Source organism: Siphateles boraxobius, unplaced genomic scaffold, assembly GCF_051911475.1.
Source record: "Siphateles boraxobius isolate OS27281-9 unplaced genomic scaffold, OSU_SipBor_1 30, whole genome shotgun sequence".
Classification (NCBI taxonomy): domain Eukaryota; kingdom Metazoa; phylum Chordata; class Actinopteri; order Cypriniformes; family Leuciscidae; genus Siphateles; species Siphateles boraxobius.
Window position 1 is genome coordinate 6,793,171 of NW_027508920.1, and position 17,685 is coordinate 6,810,855.

Sequence of the window (17,685 nt, forward strand, 5' to 3'; positions counted from 1 at the left end):
GAGTCATTTGGTCCGAACTCAAGACACGACGCGCTGACAGACAGCGTGTGCAGATCCCCTACACGTTTTACTGACGACAGTGCAGTCAGAAAAACGTTTTTTAGTGATAGATATTTCAACCCCACGGAGTCTAGTGGTTCAAATGGAAAAGCTTTCAGGGCCTCGAGGACCAATGAAAGATCCCCCATGGGAACCGACGGCGGGCGCGGCGGATTCATCCTTCTAGCTCCTCTAAGGAAGCGGATGACCAACTCATGTCTTCCCAGTGACTGGCCGTGCGTCGATTCCGCGAACGCTGCCACGGCCGCCACGTATACTTTGAGCGTGGATGGGGACCTTCCCTTATCCAACAGCTCTTGTAGGAAGGTGAGCAGCTGCGCCACCCCGCATGTCCGCGGGTCCAGACCTCTGTCGGTGCACCATCCAGAGAACACCGACCATTTAGACGCGTAGAGCCTTCTCGTGGAAGGGGCTCTAGACTGCGTGATCGTGTTCATCACTCCTTCTGGCAGGGCAACGAGTACCCGTTGATCAACCATGCATGCAGAGACCAGCGCTCTGGATGGGGATGCCAGATCGTGCCGCGAGCCTGAGAGAGGAGATCTGCCCTCACCGGAATCGGCCACGGAGCTGTATGTGACAGCCGTGCCAGTTCCGGGAACCAAGTCTGATTCTCCCAACGCGGGGCTATGAGGAGCACCGAGTGGCGCGTTTCCCTGATCCTCTTGATCACCTGTGGCAACAGAGAGACCGGAGGGAAAGCATATAGCGGGAGGCTGGGCCAAACCTGGGCTAGCGCGTCCTCGTCCTTCGAGAAGAACGTCGGGCATTGAGCGTTGTCTTTTGACGCAAACAGGTCGACCTCAGCTCTGCCGAATAGGCGCCACAGTTTCTGGACCGTTTGGGGGTGCAGGGACCATTCCCCTGGGGGAACATTGTCCCTGGACAGTTTGTCTGGGCCGTCGTTCAAATGGCCAGGCACATGCGCCGCCCTCAGCGAGCGCAGGTTCATCTGTGACCAAATAAGGAGGCGTTCCGTCAGATTGCAGAGATTTCTGGATCTGACACCGCCCTGACGGTTTACATAGGATACCACAGATGTGTTGTCCGAGCGGACAAGAACATGCTGGTCCTGTATGAACGGGAGGAAGCACTTCAGCGCGTTCTCGACCGCTATCATTTCCAGACAGTTTATGTGAAAACCCTTCTCCTGGTCTGACCACTGGCCAAAGGCCGGTCTGCCCTCGAACAGCGCGCCCCAACCCGAGTTGGACGCGTCTGTCGAGATGACCTTCCGATAAGAGATGGTTCCCATCATTACTCCCTGCTGGTACCAGTCGGCCACTAACCAGGGCTGCAGAGATGTTATGCAGGTCTGAGTCACTCTGATTTTCTGGCCGCCAGACACCCAGGCTCGGCGAGGCGCGCGAGCGTTCAACCAGCGTTGGAGCGGGCGCATGCGCAGTAGGCCCAGCTGGAGCACCGCTGCAGCTGATGCCATACAGCCCAACATCCTTTGAAATGTTTTCAAAGGGGGAAAGCTGCCCTTCTGGAAAGATGCGGCTAGGTGGCGAACACGGCGCGTTGTGTCGATAAACGAGCCGTCATGGTCACCGAGTCCAGTTCTATTCCTAAAAAGGAAATTGACTGGCTGGGCAGTAATGAGCTCTTGGACCAGTTGACCGTGAGACCCAAGCTTTCCAGATGACTGAGAAGCACTGTTCTGTGAGATAGTAGTTCTGTCTCTGACTGTGCCAATATCAGCCAATCGTCCAGATAGTTCATTATGCGCAGCCCCTGACTTCTCAGGGGGGCGAGCGCCGCGTCCATGCACTTTGTAAATGTACGGGGTGCCAGGGACAGGCCGAACGGCAGGACGGTGTATTGATATGCCTGACCGTCGAAGGCGAATCTCAAAAATTGCCTGTGACGGGGTACTATCTGAATCTGAAAATAGGCATCCTTCAGATCTAGAGAAATAAACCAGTCCCTCGGGCGAACGTGCGCGAGGATTTTCCTGGTCGTAAGCATTTTGAACGGTCTTTTTGCAAGCACTTTGTTCAAATATCTCAGATCTAGGATAGGTCTGAAGGCTCCGTCCTTCTTGGGTACGAGAAAATATCGGCTGTAAAAGCCTGACTCGCTCATACCCCTTTTCCACCAAAAAAGAACGGGTTCGGAACTGGTGCTGGTTCAAAGTTGGTTCGGAGTTGGTTCAACTTGCGAACCTCCTCAGAACCTGTTTGTTTTTCCACTTCTAGAGCGCCCAGCGAACGACGTCGTTACGTCACTGTGTGCGTCGCTTTTCGTCTCAGCTAGAAACGCTTGCAAGTACAACATTACTTTGGGATTATCTCTAACTCGTGAACCAAGAAGGCTTTAAAAACAATTGAAATATGTAAGTCTTTTAATCTTTTCCTTTGATATGTAATCTTTTCTGATTAGTTATGTACACCTGTCTTGTCTTTTTTTCTCTCCGTTTATTTGTTCTATTTTGTGACTGTTTTCTTCTTTGCTTACATAATGTTTTCAATAAATTTTTTTTTAAAAAAACTAGAAACGCTTGCGCCAACTTCAAGCATAACAATTACAATGGCGGACTACATCGTGTTTCTGCAAATGTTTCTCCTGGCTTTGCGGTCAGAAAAGATGTTTAGGACACATCTAAACCCGCCCCCAGCCCCCGACGTAAGCATGACGTGGTAAAAGAACGGTTCTCTGGTTCTAGTCCAGCAAAGAGTTGGTGCCGCTTTGGAACCAGTTTTCCTGGCCGAGAACCGGTTCTTTGGCTGTCGGAACACAAAGAACTGGTTCGCGCGCAGGCACCGGCTCCGAACCGGCTCTCAAAACGCTTTGGTGGAAAAGGGGTATCAGAGAAGGCGGTACCTTTTCTATAGCCCCTTTGCACAGCAGCTTTGCTATTTCTGCGTGAAGTAGGTGTGCTACTACCGCATTCACTATCGTCGCGGTCCGGGCTTGAAAGCGCGGGGGACGGCGAATGAATTGAAGTGTATAGCCCTGCTTTATTGTGCTCAACACCCATTCTGAAATCCCTGGGATAGTTTCCCACGCAGCTATGTGAGCCGCTAGGGGGTGAATGGCCTCCGTTTTCAGACCGCCGCCATTTGCGGGCTTGTGAAACTGAACCAGTTGCTGGGCAATGGCCGCTCGCTGACAGCCGAAACCGGCTGACTTATGTGAGATGTCCCGATCATAAGGGATGGGGAACATACTTTTACCACACTTTGACACGCGAGCAGCGCTCTGGGCGGAAGAGCTCTCTGTAAGCGTGAGCGCGCGCACGCGGGCACGAGACTTACAACTGTATCTGACGCCTCGATCATAATAGATGGGGAGCGCTTTATTAACGCCCTGTGTTTTGTGATAACACTTAAACGCGCAGGCGGGGCCCGGGGGGAGGTTTGTGTTAGCAAGCGTGAGCGCTCTCTGGCGGGCACGAGACTTACGTTCATAACCTGCTTCTTTGATCATGTAACAGAGCGGGCAGATAGTGGGCACAGACCTGTGGACACATTTCTTACATTCAACACTCGAGCGGCTTTTCTGCGCTTTATGAGAGTGTGCTCTGTGAGTGACACGGGATTTGGGGTGCTTATGTGTAGGGGTGAACACTGGGGCGTGGGCACATTCACTACACTTAAAACACTGACGGCGTGAGCCGGACCAGACATTATACCCTTTTTGAGATTTCTCTGGGTCGCCGTGAAAACGGCGTTTGTGTGCAGGCGAGAGGGTGAATAAACCGGCTCGTTGGCTGCTAGTTGAACCACTGCAGTAGCCTGTTCGAAGGGGACTGACAGGGAAATGAACTTTGACGGCGGTCCGGCCGCAGCGGGATAGCGCGTCTTTTCTCTCTCGCTGTTAGGAGGGCTTCGCGTGCTCGGACTTCAGCGTGATTCTTTGCCGAGGCCCTCTGGGGGGTGGCGGTCTGTGACGGCTGTCTGAGCGCGATCTAGGGCGGCCGCCCTGACGTCGCTGCGAAGGCTGAGGCTGTGCTGGACGCTGGGTGCTGGTTCGCACAGGAGGCTGGCTTTGTCTCTCGCGAGAGCGGCCTGTGGCGGAACTCGAACGTCGCGGCAGGAAGAGGTTCATGCCCTGCGTGGTCTTTTGTACCACAGAGAAGCGGTCAACAATCCCGTTCACCGCTGGGCCGAAGAGACCAGTGGGGGAAAGCGGCGCGTTCAGAAAGGTGGCTCGCTCAGTTTCCCTCATATCCGCAAGCGTTAACCAGAGGTGCCTCTCCGTCACGGTCAACGCGGCCATGGCTCGTCCGATGGCTTGGGCTGCGGCTTTGGTGGCGCGGAGAGAGAGATCCGTCGCGCTTCTCAAATCCGTAACCGCAGCTGGGTCCCGGCCCTTCTCATCCCATTCACGGAGGAGGTCAGCTTGCAAGATCTGAAGCACAGCCATCGAGTGTAGAGCAGACGCGGCCTGGCCAGAGGCGGCATAAGCGCGGCCGACCAAGGCGGAAGTGGCTCTGCAGGCTTTAGACGGGAGGGCTGACCGTGACCGCCATCTCGCGGAGGGCGGGCAAAGGTGCGCTGCGACCGCCTCTTCCACAGGGGGAATCGCTGTGTACCCTTTCTCGGCGGCGCCGTCCACTCGGGACGCGACGTGGAGGCCTGTGACTGAAGTCTAGCAGAAAACGGTGTATTCCATGACTTCGTCAGCTCCGCATGAAGTTCCGTCAGGAATGGAGCGGGCCTAGTTTCTGAAACTGCGCGGCGGCGACTTTGAAGGAAGCAGCCGTCAAGCCTGTTCGGCGCGGGTTCCTTCGGCAGCGACCACTCGAGCCCGAGACGGTCAACAGCTTGCGTCAGCAGGCGCATAAGTTCCGCGTCAGCTCCAGCGCGGGTACGGGTGGATTCCTGGATTGACGAGGCGGCGGAGTGAAGCGACCATTCCTCGCTGTCTGATGCCAGGATAGAGCAGCAGTCTCTTGTGACGTGTCCCTCGGACTCATCCTCCGAAGCGACGGCAGTGAGGGTCGCAAGCGGCAGCTGCGCGTCGGTGAGGAGAGGTGGGGAAGGCGAGAGCGAGGCTCGAGGGAGGTTCTCCGGCGAGCGCGTCGCTGTGGCCACAGGTTCCGGCTGTCTCAGGGAACGGCGCTTCTTTCTGCGCGGTCCCACAGGGAGCGGAGTGACTGCTGTGGTGTTGAAAGCTTCGAGTCGAGCCCGCAGGGTCGACACCGGAAGCTCTTCACAGAGCTAGCAGCCCCCGGACGCGAGGGCGAGCTCTGCGTGTTCCAGGCCCAGGCAGAGAGCGCAGATCAGGTGGCGGTCTCCGGCGCTGAGCGGGGCTTTACACGAGCCACAGGAAGTGCGAGGCATCTTTAAAAAGACGCTCGCTGCTCTTTTAGAATAATAAGCAAAAAAGGATAGCGTAGCTCGCACGGATGGCTGAAGGTGGCGAAGACGGCCGGCTTCCTCAGCGCTGTCCTAGGCTGGCTGTTCGCTGTTCGACGGCGGCGGTGGCTTCTCTCAAATCCAGCGATGCGAAGAGCTCGCTGAAGAGTCGAAAAAATCAGAGAATTCAGCCTACACCCCCTATTTTATACGCTAAGCCACGCCTATCTGGCGGGCTGTGACGCTATAAAGGGGCGGGCGCCCTTCATTGGGCGTGACGTCACGCCGGGCTCACTGATAGACTGCAGCAGTGGCCCGCAGGGCAGCCAATGAGCACGCGAGATGGCCTGCTCTAGGTCTGCTAGCTGCTGCACTGCGTTGACAAGGTATACAAAATTAAGGATAATTTTTTGGCTTCAGTATCTCGAGAAGATGAATCTTTCCCTTTCCCGTAGCGTAAGCTAAACTTACGCAATACGAGAGAACCTCTCGTAAGAGAACAGCCACAACGCCGTAGGAGTGACGGCGTAGCTACACCGTGGAGTTGACGCAGAAGCATAATGAGGCCTTTAGTGAATGAGGGTTTAAGCCTGTTTTATGCTTCTGCGTCGAATCGACGGCGTACCCCCGAAGACCCCTCTGCGTGGCCGCGAAGCCCTCCGGCATAGCTCGACGTGCACCTCCAAAAAAATTTAACTACGCGTCGAGGCGACGCAGACCACAAGGGCTGTGATTGGTCAGATGCACCGCGATGCAACTCAACCTGAAGCAGAACCATAAAACGGCCACGACGCCGTAGGAGTGACGGCGTAGCTACGCCATGGAGTTGACGCAGAACCATAATGAGGCCGGAGGGCTTCGCGGCGACGCAGAGGGGTTTTCGGTGGTACGCCGTCGATTCGACACAGAAGCATAAATCAGGCTTTAGGGGGCGATTTCGGATTCAACCCATGTTCTCAAGCAGGGAAAAATAGAGGACACTGACAACGCGCTGACAGACAGGACCGAGCAGGTAATATTATGGAACAAAGTCTCAACTTTCAAATTTGGTCAGTCAAATAAAATTAAACAATAAATATGCCTACCGTTTTGTGGCTCTTTAATGTGTCGTGACAGATTGCCTCAGTTAAAGCCAAGTTCAATGTCGGGAAAAAATTGTGGATTTTGATTGGTCAGATCACGTCAATCAAACTCCCTGCGATGGATGAATTGACGCTAATTTAAAAGTTAAAGTGAAGAGCGCAATTCCATCGACGACACCCGCAAGATACTTATTACTGTGATTTCAGCCGCTATCAAACTGTGTATGAGACGCGGCGGCCCGCCTTGCCAGTTTAAATGTGACGAGCGCACACGCCTAAACGCAATGCACAGACAGACAGCTGTCACAGCGCGTGCACTAAACTAAATTTAAAGTGTCAAAAACACAAGGTTCTATGTGTATCAGTATATTCTAGATCCCTGCATTACTGAAGTTCTTAAAGTGACAGCAGTCTATATAAGAAGCAGTATACGTTTCATTCATACAGTGAAGAATATGCAGTTTTATTATTTAATTTGATAATTCAATTTCTTTCTTAAATGCTGTTTTTAGTGTTAACTTGTACAGTTCTCTGCCCATACTGTATCAGTCAGTTCAGTCAGAGGAGCAGTAGAGTAGCCTGACATAACGTTAGTAACCCTACAGTGGTACCATGCCAGTGACGTCATCGAACACGGCTTCTTTGTTCGTTTCAGTTCCCCTTTAATACATTAAACTCATGTTAACTAATGAACCTTATTGTAAAGTCTTATCGAAATATCAGTTTACATTTCCAAACATTCCTTTTGCCATTAATTGTAGTAATGCAGTGCGATTTTTGTATGGACAATGAGTATGATAACAGCTGGTATGCTCCACACAGAGATCTGATCTCACCATCATCAACCCTGTCTGGGATTACATGAATAAACAGAAAAAAACTGAGACAGACTAAATTCAGAAGAACTTTGGCAATGATTCCAAGATGCTTGAAAAAAATACCTACCTGAAAAACTATGTGCAAATGTACCTAGAAAGCTGTTTTAAACAAAAGCTGTTTTAAACACAAAGGGTGCTCACACCAAATATTGATTTGATTTAGTTAATAGAAGTTAATTGATAAATCAAATCTATTTATGACATTATTTTTTTAAATCATCAAAACTTTACAGAATTTTTACACAAGTGCCTAAAACATTTGACAGTACTGTAGCTTGGTAGGGAGGTTTCTTCAAGCGTCTTGGGGACATTGCCACGGTCCTTGTACATACAAAAATCTCACTGGATTATTACAAATAATGGCAAAAGGAATGTTTGGAAATGTAAACAGATTTTTCCTACTGACACACTTTAGCAAAATATATAAATAACTGGCTTAAAACATTTTTTTATTTTGGTAAAAATACTAACGTGCCTAAGACTTGCATAGTGTGTGTGTGTGTGTGTGTGTGTGTGTGTGTGTGTGTGTGTATAAATACTGTACATATGCTGTACTTATTCAAGCAACCAGTTCTTTATTTGTTCTTGTTTTGCAAATGAGCAGAGACAGTCCAAAATAGGTGTAGCACTTCATTCAAGTAAAAATTAATAATACAATAGTGATTAGTTTATATTTAAGTAATACAGTGAAGAGTGCAGTATTACTTAACATTTAATTATTTAATTCAATTTCTGTACCTGAAAACTATTGTTATACTGCCTGAAATCACTTTTTTTTATTTGTATCTTTGTTCTGTTGTATTTATTTGTGGCTACTGCTTGTAATTTGATTATTTGTTCTATTTTATTACTGACTTTAATTTTCTTCAAATATGTTCAAATATTCAAATGTGTAAAAATCAAGGACATTTTCCATTACATGACCCCTTTAAATATAAAAGATTCATTCCAGATTGAATTATCACATATTACAAATTGATTCACAATATGTTTTTATCACTCTATAATCGCTGCTATATCTAATATATGCCTATTAATGTTTAAATAAGAAGTTCTGCAGCTCTGCTTGATCTATTCCAGAGGCTTGTGCATGAGCTGTGATGCCTTTAACTGAAGAGTAAATTTCACGCTTTTAGGGGCTTCTAAAATTCTGTCTCTGGAATAAGATGAACTAGAATGAATTGAAATTTGATGTGATTTTCCATTTTTTTTCCCATTTCCATTCATGTCTGTATTTAAAGGGATAGTTCACCTAAAAATGAAAATTCAGTCATCATTTACTCACCCTCAAGTTGTTGCAAACCTGTATGAATTTTTCTTCAGTTCAAGTTAAAGAAGGATATTTAGAAGAATATGGGTAACCAAACAGTTGATGGACCATTGAGACTTCCATAGTATAACAAAATAAATACTATGGAAGTCAATGGTGCCCCGCAACTGTTTGGTTAGCAACATTTTTCAAAATATCTTCTATTGTGTTCAGCAAAAGAAATAAATTCATACAGGCTAGGAACAACTTGAGGTGAGTAAATGATGACAGAATTTTCTTTTTTTGGATTAACTATCCTGTTAAAGGGTTAGTTGACCCATAAATGAAAATTCTGTCATTAAATACTCACCCTCATGTCGTTCCAAACCCATAAGACCGGGTCAAACAATTTTCCAAACAATAACTATTCTCGTCGCTTCATAAAATAAAGGTTGAACCACTGTAGTCACATGGACTCTTTTAACTAGCCTATGTCTTTACTACCTTTCTGTGCCTTGAAAGTGGTGATTACTTTGCAGTCTATGTCGGGTCAGAAAGCTCTTGGATTAAATCAAATATATTTTAATTTGTTTTCTGAGGATGAAAACAAGACAAAGGTCTTAAGGGGTTTTGAATGACGTGAAGGCGAGTAATTAATAAGAGAATTACATTTTTTGTGTGAACTATCCCTTTAATGGGTGTCTGAACTGCAGCAATGTTAGTGATAGCAGGACTCTGATATGAATATAATGTTATTATAATGTGTAACTATTATATGTTTCGTGCACACATAAGGAAATAATATTGGCAGGCCTCTACACTTTTAAGTCTGTGGTGCTCACATTTATCTTATTCGATTTGTTATGTGACTTGTATGTGTTTTTTTTTTTATTTGTTAGGAGCTGACAGAACAAATGCAACTCTTGCGGAGCGAGAGAGAAAACTTTCAGTCAAAGCTGGAGGCAGAGCGTCACATTACTCGGGCTCGGGTCAGAGATCTAATGGAGAAACATGAGGGTGAGCTTCTTAGGGCTGCTAATAAACACGAGGCGGATATGTCAGAGAAGGAGCAGGCCTTACGCAGACAGCTTGAGACTCTTCAGCGCTCAATATCACTACCTGCAGACGCTTCAGCAAACCAGTCCACCTGCATCACAGCTCAGAGAGTCACAGAGCTGCAAGGTAGTCAACTATGCCACATACTTACAGAATGTCATCTTCAGTTTGACCTTTGTTTCTCAAATAACCTTAAACCCCTGTCCCATCCCAGTGACTTTATTGGTTTAAACACCAATAAACATGTTCTTAGTAGGGTTGTTTGATATTGACAAAACCCACCAGTATTATCTGTGATTTTGTCAATAATAACAATAATTTGACAATATTGTGTGTTTTTATGCTGGTATCTTGGCTGGTTTAGGCCTTTTGAGGACAGCTGACTCACAAATCCTTTTATATTCTGTGCTGTAGTCAGTTAACTGCAGTGATGGAAATTAACTTTTCCACTATGTGGCATTATTTGCCCCCATAACTGGTTTCCAGGGGGTTTTTTTTTTGCCTTTTATTAGGGCAATTATTTTTTTCAAACCTTATTAGCTGAATCGGATAAACGCACTAAAAACATCCACAGCCTGGGTAGTTACTTTTGTAATCTAATTTTGTGGGCAAATTTTAGGATTGCTGTGTCCTGTCAATGCATTGTTGAATCTCTCAGTGGCTTTGTTTTTATATTTATTTCTGTTCTCTTCTGTCCAATTTAGCCAAAGTTAAACTGAAAGATTCCGAGGTCAGTAAAGCAGAGGCAAAGTTCTTAAAGATGAAAGCATGGTCCAAGTCTCGTATTAGGCAGCTCGAGCAGGAACTCAAAAAAGTTCAGGTGAGAAAGTATATAGATTTGTCAGGTTTGCAGGTAAATACTCAGCTAAATTTGATTATCTTCTTTCTGTTTTTGACTTCAGTCAGGAGTATCTCTTGATATGTCCCCTGACATCACGTCCCTACATGGTCGCATTACTGAATTGCAAGAGGAGAGAGAGGAAATGCTCAGCAAACTGGAGCTGTATGAAGATTTGAAGGCAAAAAATGGTATAAATAAGTGGAACCAGTGTTTTAGTGTTTGAACGGGGGCTAGTATTTTAGACCAATAATTCAAATATCAGGTATATTATAAACATATGCGCTGTTTTTAGGGCTGGGTATTGTTAGGAATTTCACAATTCGATTTGATTTCGATTCTTGAGGCTTCGATTCGATTTCGATTCGATATTGATTTATTAGCTTCGAAATCGATTCAATAATTAGTAAATACACAAGTAATTAAGTACCTGAGTATATTTTTAAATAATGTATGCAGTATTACCAATGTTTAAGAACAAATTGACCCCAGCATGTTTCCTGTCATGGTTTATTTAGCAGAACAAAATGTACAATATTGTACATGTGTTGAATACAAACCACAACTGTAACAAACAGGTGCTTTATTAACACCTCTAAAGTGCATGTAACTGTAATAGAAAGTATAGTTCTTTCTTCCAATACATTCAAGTTATAAAAGAAATGTAAACAGAAACACAAAATGTGCATACTCATTAAAAAAATGCGCTTTGTGAGGCACACGCGCGCACATTTGCACACGCAAGGACTCTTCCTCTCTGTCGTGCGCGCGCTACGCGGTTTGGAGCTCGCGAGATCTAGATTTCGGTAGATTTCAACTAATTTGCGTAGCTACATCAGGGAGCCGCTATCAAAATAGGGGAGACTCCCGGAGACTTATTGTTGTTCTTATTATCATTTAGGGGGGCTTAGGAACATTTTGGGGTAGCTTCAGCCCCTCTAAAATAGGCCTAACGACGTCCCTGGTTGGTGGTGCAGGCTTGAACGGAGTGCAGCTACTGTCCGTCATCTATGAAGGACTAAAAATGACAAAAGGAAAAATAAATAAATAAAAGTAGAAATAAATAAATAAATGCAGAAATATAGTGAAAATAAATACATTTTGGTAATATAAATGACTATTTTTTGTATTTTTACATGTATTTATTTATTTATGCATTTATATATGTATTTATACATTTATGTATTTATTTATATATATATATTTATTTCTACATTTATTTATTGCTGTATTTCCACATTTCTACATTTATTTATTTCTGTATTTCCACATTTCTACATTTATTTATTTCTGTATTTCCACATTTCCACATTTATTTTTCCCTGCGCCTGTGTGCTAATTGAGTGGGGGGTGCCAACATCAGTCTGAAGCAGGATTGGTTAGCTGGGGGCCGCATCGCTAACCAGACAGAAGCAAACGATCCATCTATCAGGCTACCTGTGAATGGTCAGAAACTTTCCCATTTTAGAGGTACACAGTACACTGAAATATATTTCTGAAAAGATTTTAGGCGAGAAATAGACAATCCAGCAACAGAATCTTGATTCATATTTGATCAGCATTGCCTAGTTTTACAGTTTGGTGTGAGCCTGATGCTTTTCTTTGGACGGGTCCATCATGCACTGCGGAATCGAATCTACTGATGGACATCTTTTTTTACAGTCTATGGTTATACTACAACACTTATTTTGGGAAGAAATATTTTTAATTGTATATACAATTGTAAATGTATAATTTGTATGATTTTTATTCTAAAAAATATTCAATAACTTCACTGTTATTCACTGTATCGTTGCCAAATTCAGTTCACACATCACTGCTGTCCTGTTGGTTATACAGTGAATTACATTGAAGTTATTGAATATTTTCCATAGATAAAAATCATAAAAAGTATGCAAAAAGACTTTTATACCAAAATAAGTGTTGTAGTATAACCAACAGGACAGCAGTTATGTGTGAACTGAATTTGGCAACAATGCAGTGTATTACAGTGAAGTTATTGACTGTTTTCGTAGTAACGCTTTTTGGGGTTTGCACTTTACAGATGGTCCCTTCGGATCTGTCTCTCAGCCGCCGCACATAGACATCAATGTTTTTTATCCATTGCGAAGGAAAGCTCGTTTCGAGGAAAATTAGGTTGTAGCTGCTTGTCTACGTTACTACGATTAAAAAGAGGCGTCATTTGTGTAGTAGCAACGTTTAGCTGACGAGTAATTGACCCGGGAAGTTCGAATCTGTGAAAAGTCGCTGCTTTCGAGCTGGTCAGCCACATCGCGCAACAGCTTCGCCAACGGCCTCCCACTTGAAGCCATCTAGTCTCTCCAGCTGGAGACCCCACATGCATAAAATGCTAGAGACACACGGGATCCGCTGATTGATGTCACCGTAGATTAAGATGTCCATCAGTAGATACGATTCCGCAGTGCATGATGGACCCGTCCAAAGAAAAGCATCAGGCTCACAACAAACTGTAAAACTAGGCAATGCTGATCAAATATGAATCAAGATTCTGTTGCTGGATTGTCTATTTCTCGCCTAAAATCTTTTCAGAAATATATTTCAGTGTACTGTGTACCTCTAAAATGGGAAAGTTTCTGACCATTCACAGGTAGCCTGATAGATGGATCGTTTGCTTCTGTCTGGTTAGCGATGCGGCCCCCAGCTAACCAATCCTGCTTCAGACTGATGTTGGCACCCCCCACTCAATTAGCACACAGGCGCAGGGAAAAATAAATGTGGAAATGTGGAAATACAGAAATAAATAAATGTAGAAATGTGGAAATACAGAAATAAATAAATGTGGAAATACAGAAATAAATAAATGTGGAAATACAGAAATAAATAAATGTAGAAATAAATAAATGTAGAAATAAATATATATATAAATAAATACATAAATGTATAAATGAATAAATAAATGCATAAATAAATAAATAAATAAATACATGTAAAAATACAAAAATAGTCATTTATATTACCAAAATGTATTTATTTTCACTATATTTCTGCATTTATTTATTTATTTCTACTTTTATTTCTATATTTATTTATTTTTCCTTTTGTCATTTTTAGTCCTTCATAGTCATCTTGCCGTTTTGGTAAAGCGCGTCTTGTACAACGCTGAACGCTCTCTCACTAGAGTGTTTCCCAACAGCGCCGCCACTGGCCGGTGGGCTGAATCGATTCATAGGATTTGATGAATCAATATTGAATTGAGAAACAAATAATTGCAATGCATTGATGAATCGATATTTTTACCCAGCCCTAGCTGTTTTTAATTATTGGGATATACACTACCGTTCAAAAGTTTGGGGTCAGTAAGATTTTTAATGTATTTAAAAGAAGTCTCTTCCGCTCACCAAGGCTGCATTTATTTGATTAAAAATACAAAACAAACCCAGTAATATTGTGAAATATTATTTCAATGTAAAACAGCTGTTTTCTATATGAATATATAGTCAAGTGTAATTTATTCCTGTGATCAAAGCTGAATTTTCAGCATCATTACTCCAGTCTTTAGTGTCACATGATCCTTCAGAAATCATTCTAATATGATTATTTGATGCTCAAGAAACATTTATGATTATGATCACAGTTGAAAACAGTTTTGCTGCTTCATATTTTTGTGCAAACCGTGATTCACTTTTTTCAGGATTCTTTGAAAGTTCAAGAGAAAAGCATTTAATTAAAAAAGAAATATTTTGCATTATTATAAATGTCTTTACTGTCACTTTTGATAAATTTAATGTGTCCTTTCTGAAGTATTAATTTCTTTAAAAAAATCTTATTTATCCCAAACTTTTGAACGGTAGTGTATGCATACTGTATGTGTCAGTTGGACATATGTACAACCCCATTTACAGAAACATTCCTCTTTAGAATAAAAAATAAAAATCAACTCTATGCAAAGTGGCCCACATTTGGTTTTTGACCCCTAAAATATGTTTTCAATTTAACAATTTATTGTTGGAGCTACATTCAGATTTCTATACTTCTTGGACTGAACCGAAACACGAAAAGTATTTTCCCCCATGTTTAAACTGTCATCATTGCCAAATAATGTAACATAGATTGCCAAAGTAAACAGGTTTTTACTAATAAACCAACTTTTTTTTTTATATAAAAATAAAATAAAGATGCTGCCATCAAAGTCATTCCTATTGTCATTTGAACTTACTGCTAGTAAGAACGAAGTACTCAATAAATATTGATCCATGGGATTTAATATTTCGTCTTTCGTTTAAAAATATTCGCACAACTTTTTGCTAGAGAGTTTGCTGAAATTTGATTGATTTTACATGGAATGTTTCAAAATTGAAAGTGATGCTTCTTTTTGACACACATGTTTGTAAAATTTTTAATTCCATAAAAACGTTACATAATGCATCAACCAATTTATATACTATGAAAAACTTCATGAAATCAGCCCCAATGTTGGAAGAAGTTTCTATAAAATCTCAAACCGATGGGACCAGATTGTTTATACCCATTGCAGAATAGGACATCCCAGGATGACACACAAGTTTTTAATACTAGGAGAAGATCCACCAAAATGTTCTTTCTGTCAAAACTCTATCATTGAAGCATGTTTTATTAGATTATGCTGGTTATAACCATGTGAGAAACCTTTTTTATGCAGTTAACTCTTTTGAAGAAGTTTTTAACAAAGTTAAACCAAATATAGTTTTAGTTTTTTAGCAAAAATAAATAGTAGCCTGATATAGTTTTACCATACATTTTTCTTGCCTTGAAAATAGCCAAAAACAAACAAAATGCATCAACCATTCGATTGGACTTATCACTTCCAAGTTCTGTAGATTGGGGGTACTTGTGTCTATCCCTAATTTGTATGTTGTCTTATGGTAAGATTTTGTTGTATTGATAGATGAACTGCAGAAACAGCTTATGGAATATAAGGAACAGCAGAGGAAGATGCAGGCCGACCTTGAGCAGGTGACCAAGAGAGCAGCATCACAGGCAATGATTTATTTATTTTACTGTTTTTACGTTTATGACTTTATTATAAAAGCAATGATTAAACCACTGTAAGGGACAGACATTTCCAGTTATTTAGCATTTGTCACTAGGGTGTTCAAATGGCACTGACTTTTAAAGTTGAAAATAGTATTTAACTAGCCTCACTAGTCATGTGAAGTGGGTTGAAATGTGTATACAGTATATGTATATTTCTGATAACAGGGGAGTGAGACCTGCAGCATGGATGATGTGCAGGTGATGGAGTGGCAAGAAATGGTTACCATGGTGACGGAGGCAGAGAGGGTTCGAGATCAGGGTCACGAGAAGAATGTCATGTCCTTCAGAATAAGCCACATTGAGGAGGAGAGAGAGGGTGAGGATGCATATGCTATACATTCACAAGAGTTTCAAAAAGAAGAATCATAGATTCTACCTAAAAAGTATTGACAGCTGTTATGTAGACAAAGCAGAAAGCAAGATCAATTGTGACATAATAGTCCCCGGGTGCATGTGCATGTCTACACGGTCAAGTGTTGCAGGGTATACCAGTGACATTTTATTAGCTATATGAATATCATAGTGCTTTTTTGGTATTAAGACTGAAATAGTATTTTCTTGTAAAACATCCCTTAGTTGCTTGGACAGCTCTTTATTGTGTGTTTTAGGCGAGCCATACTTCGAGTACCTCAGTGGCTATGATGCCTCTCTTGTCTGTTGTTCAGTTCAGTGAACCACTTTGAGACATCTGAAACAAGAGTGAAAACCCACCAAGGGTCCAACTTCTTGACAATTTTTGTAAGAAACAAACACAAGCACATTAACATGCTGTACTTGACTGTACTTGCAGTACTGTACTGTACTTACGCGTCTAGCGTCCTTGCTTCTATGGTGAGCAGCATGAGACCACACATTTAAAAGATGTTTTTCTATATTGTGTTGTTTATTATTTTGCTATTGTAAACATAACTTTGATTTAAATGAACGTTTTGGTGAAGCAGTCTTCATAAACTTGAAACTGTAATTCATAGGGCTGGGTAAAAATTTTTAATCGATTCTTATTTTTACTAATCGATATCGATTCTTAAATTTCAAGAATTGATTAGGCTAACTTAGTCATCCTGTTTTCAGTTGTTGAATTAATAAAACGTGGAGCGCATCACTGTTTCAACCGTGGAAAGACGTCAGTGAAACAGCTTGCAAACAATGTCATATAATGTCACATTTACTTCAGAAAAAACAGTGACCATAAACTCATTAGTCAGCTAGAAAAATTAACTCTAGAAAGAAGCATTTTGTCAAATATAACATATTCATTATCATTTTTAATGTTCTTCAATATTTAATGCATGTTTGAATAAATTTGGCAAGTTTTTATGACAGCCACCATTTAAATGTTTATTTTTCACATAATTATATTATAATAAAAATAAATAAAAGTGTAATTTAAGTGTTTGTATACAAATCAGTTAATTTTTACCTTCAATATTATAGTGGGCTAATGAACCCTAGTAGGCTACAACTGAACTGACTCTCATAGTTTACGGCATTAGTTAAGAGATTTGTTTTCCTTGAGAATTTGTCATGTATTGTAGCCGACCTGATATCCAAAATAATCAATATTGAATTGAATCGAATCGAATTGCAAGCTTGTGAATCCACATATTAGGCATATAGGCATATTAGGCATATTAGGCACATACAGGCCACATATTATATGCAATATCCCAGAAATCGAGGGAGTGAAGGAAAGCCTGTTTCCACCTGGTATTAAGATGTGTTAAGTGGTCAGCCAAGATGCATTACCATTACTCCTGGTAGCATCACGTGTTTCAAATGCATTTTCTCTGACCTCTTGCGTTCAGATTTTGCGGGGGTGTTGTGCCATCTCCTGGAAATGAGTTTTTGCAGGGTGGGATGTCTGCACAAGTGTGTGAAATTTGCTCACCATTTTTTGATTCATCCATTTGTTAACAGGTTCTGTTGTCCTTACTTGCTATGAATTGTGAAAGAGGATAAACCCTTTACAAAAATGTCTGAGATATTTGGGTTTCTTAAACCTGTTTTCACACTGGAAGCGTAAGCAGAATGCAAAGCCGAAACAGCTTGTGCCCATTGTGCTTTCAGACTGGCATTATTTCTAGCATGCAACCGAACTTTAGCTGATGCTTTAGTCCTCCAATCATTGTCATGTTCTTTTGTTTACGATCGCAGCATTTGCTGCTGTGATATGACAATGTTC

At 42.4% G+C, this 17,685-nt stretch overlaps 1 protein-coding gene across 6 annotated transcripts in view; it reads left to right on the plus strand.

Annotated features, from left to right (window-relative positions):
* Positions 1–17,685, plus strand: part of LOC143757215 (uncharacterized) — an 84,710-nt gene that overhangs the window by 4,360 nt on the left and 62,665 nt on the right. For 4 of the 6 annotated variants that reach the window (XM_077248175.1, XM_077248177.1, XM_077248179.1 and 1 more), the window contains exons 4-8: positions 9,475–9,757; positions 10,336–10,451; positions 10,534–10,660; positions 15,355–15,446; positions 15,669–15,819. In XM_077248175.1, coding sequence (XP_077104290.1) covers positions 9,475–9,757; positions 10,336–10,451; positions 10,534–10,660; positions 15,355–15,446; positions 15,669–15,819 — 769 coding nt within the window. Of the gene's footprint in view, positions 1–9,474; positions 9,758–10,335; positions 10,460–10,533; positions 10,661–15,354; positions 15,447–15,668; positions 15,820–17,685 lie in introns of those variants that run through there. The other 2 variants (XM_077248178.1, XM_077248180.1) reach the window with 2 other exon arrangements.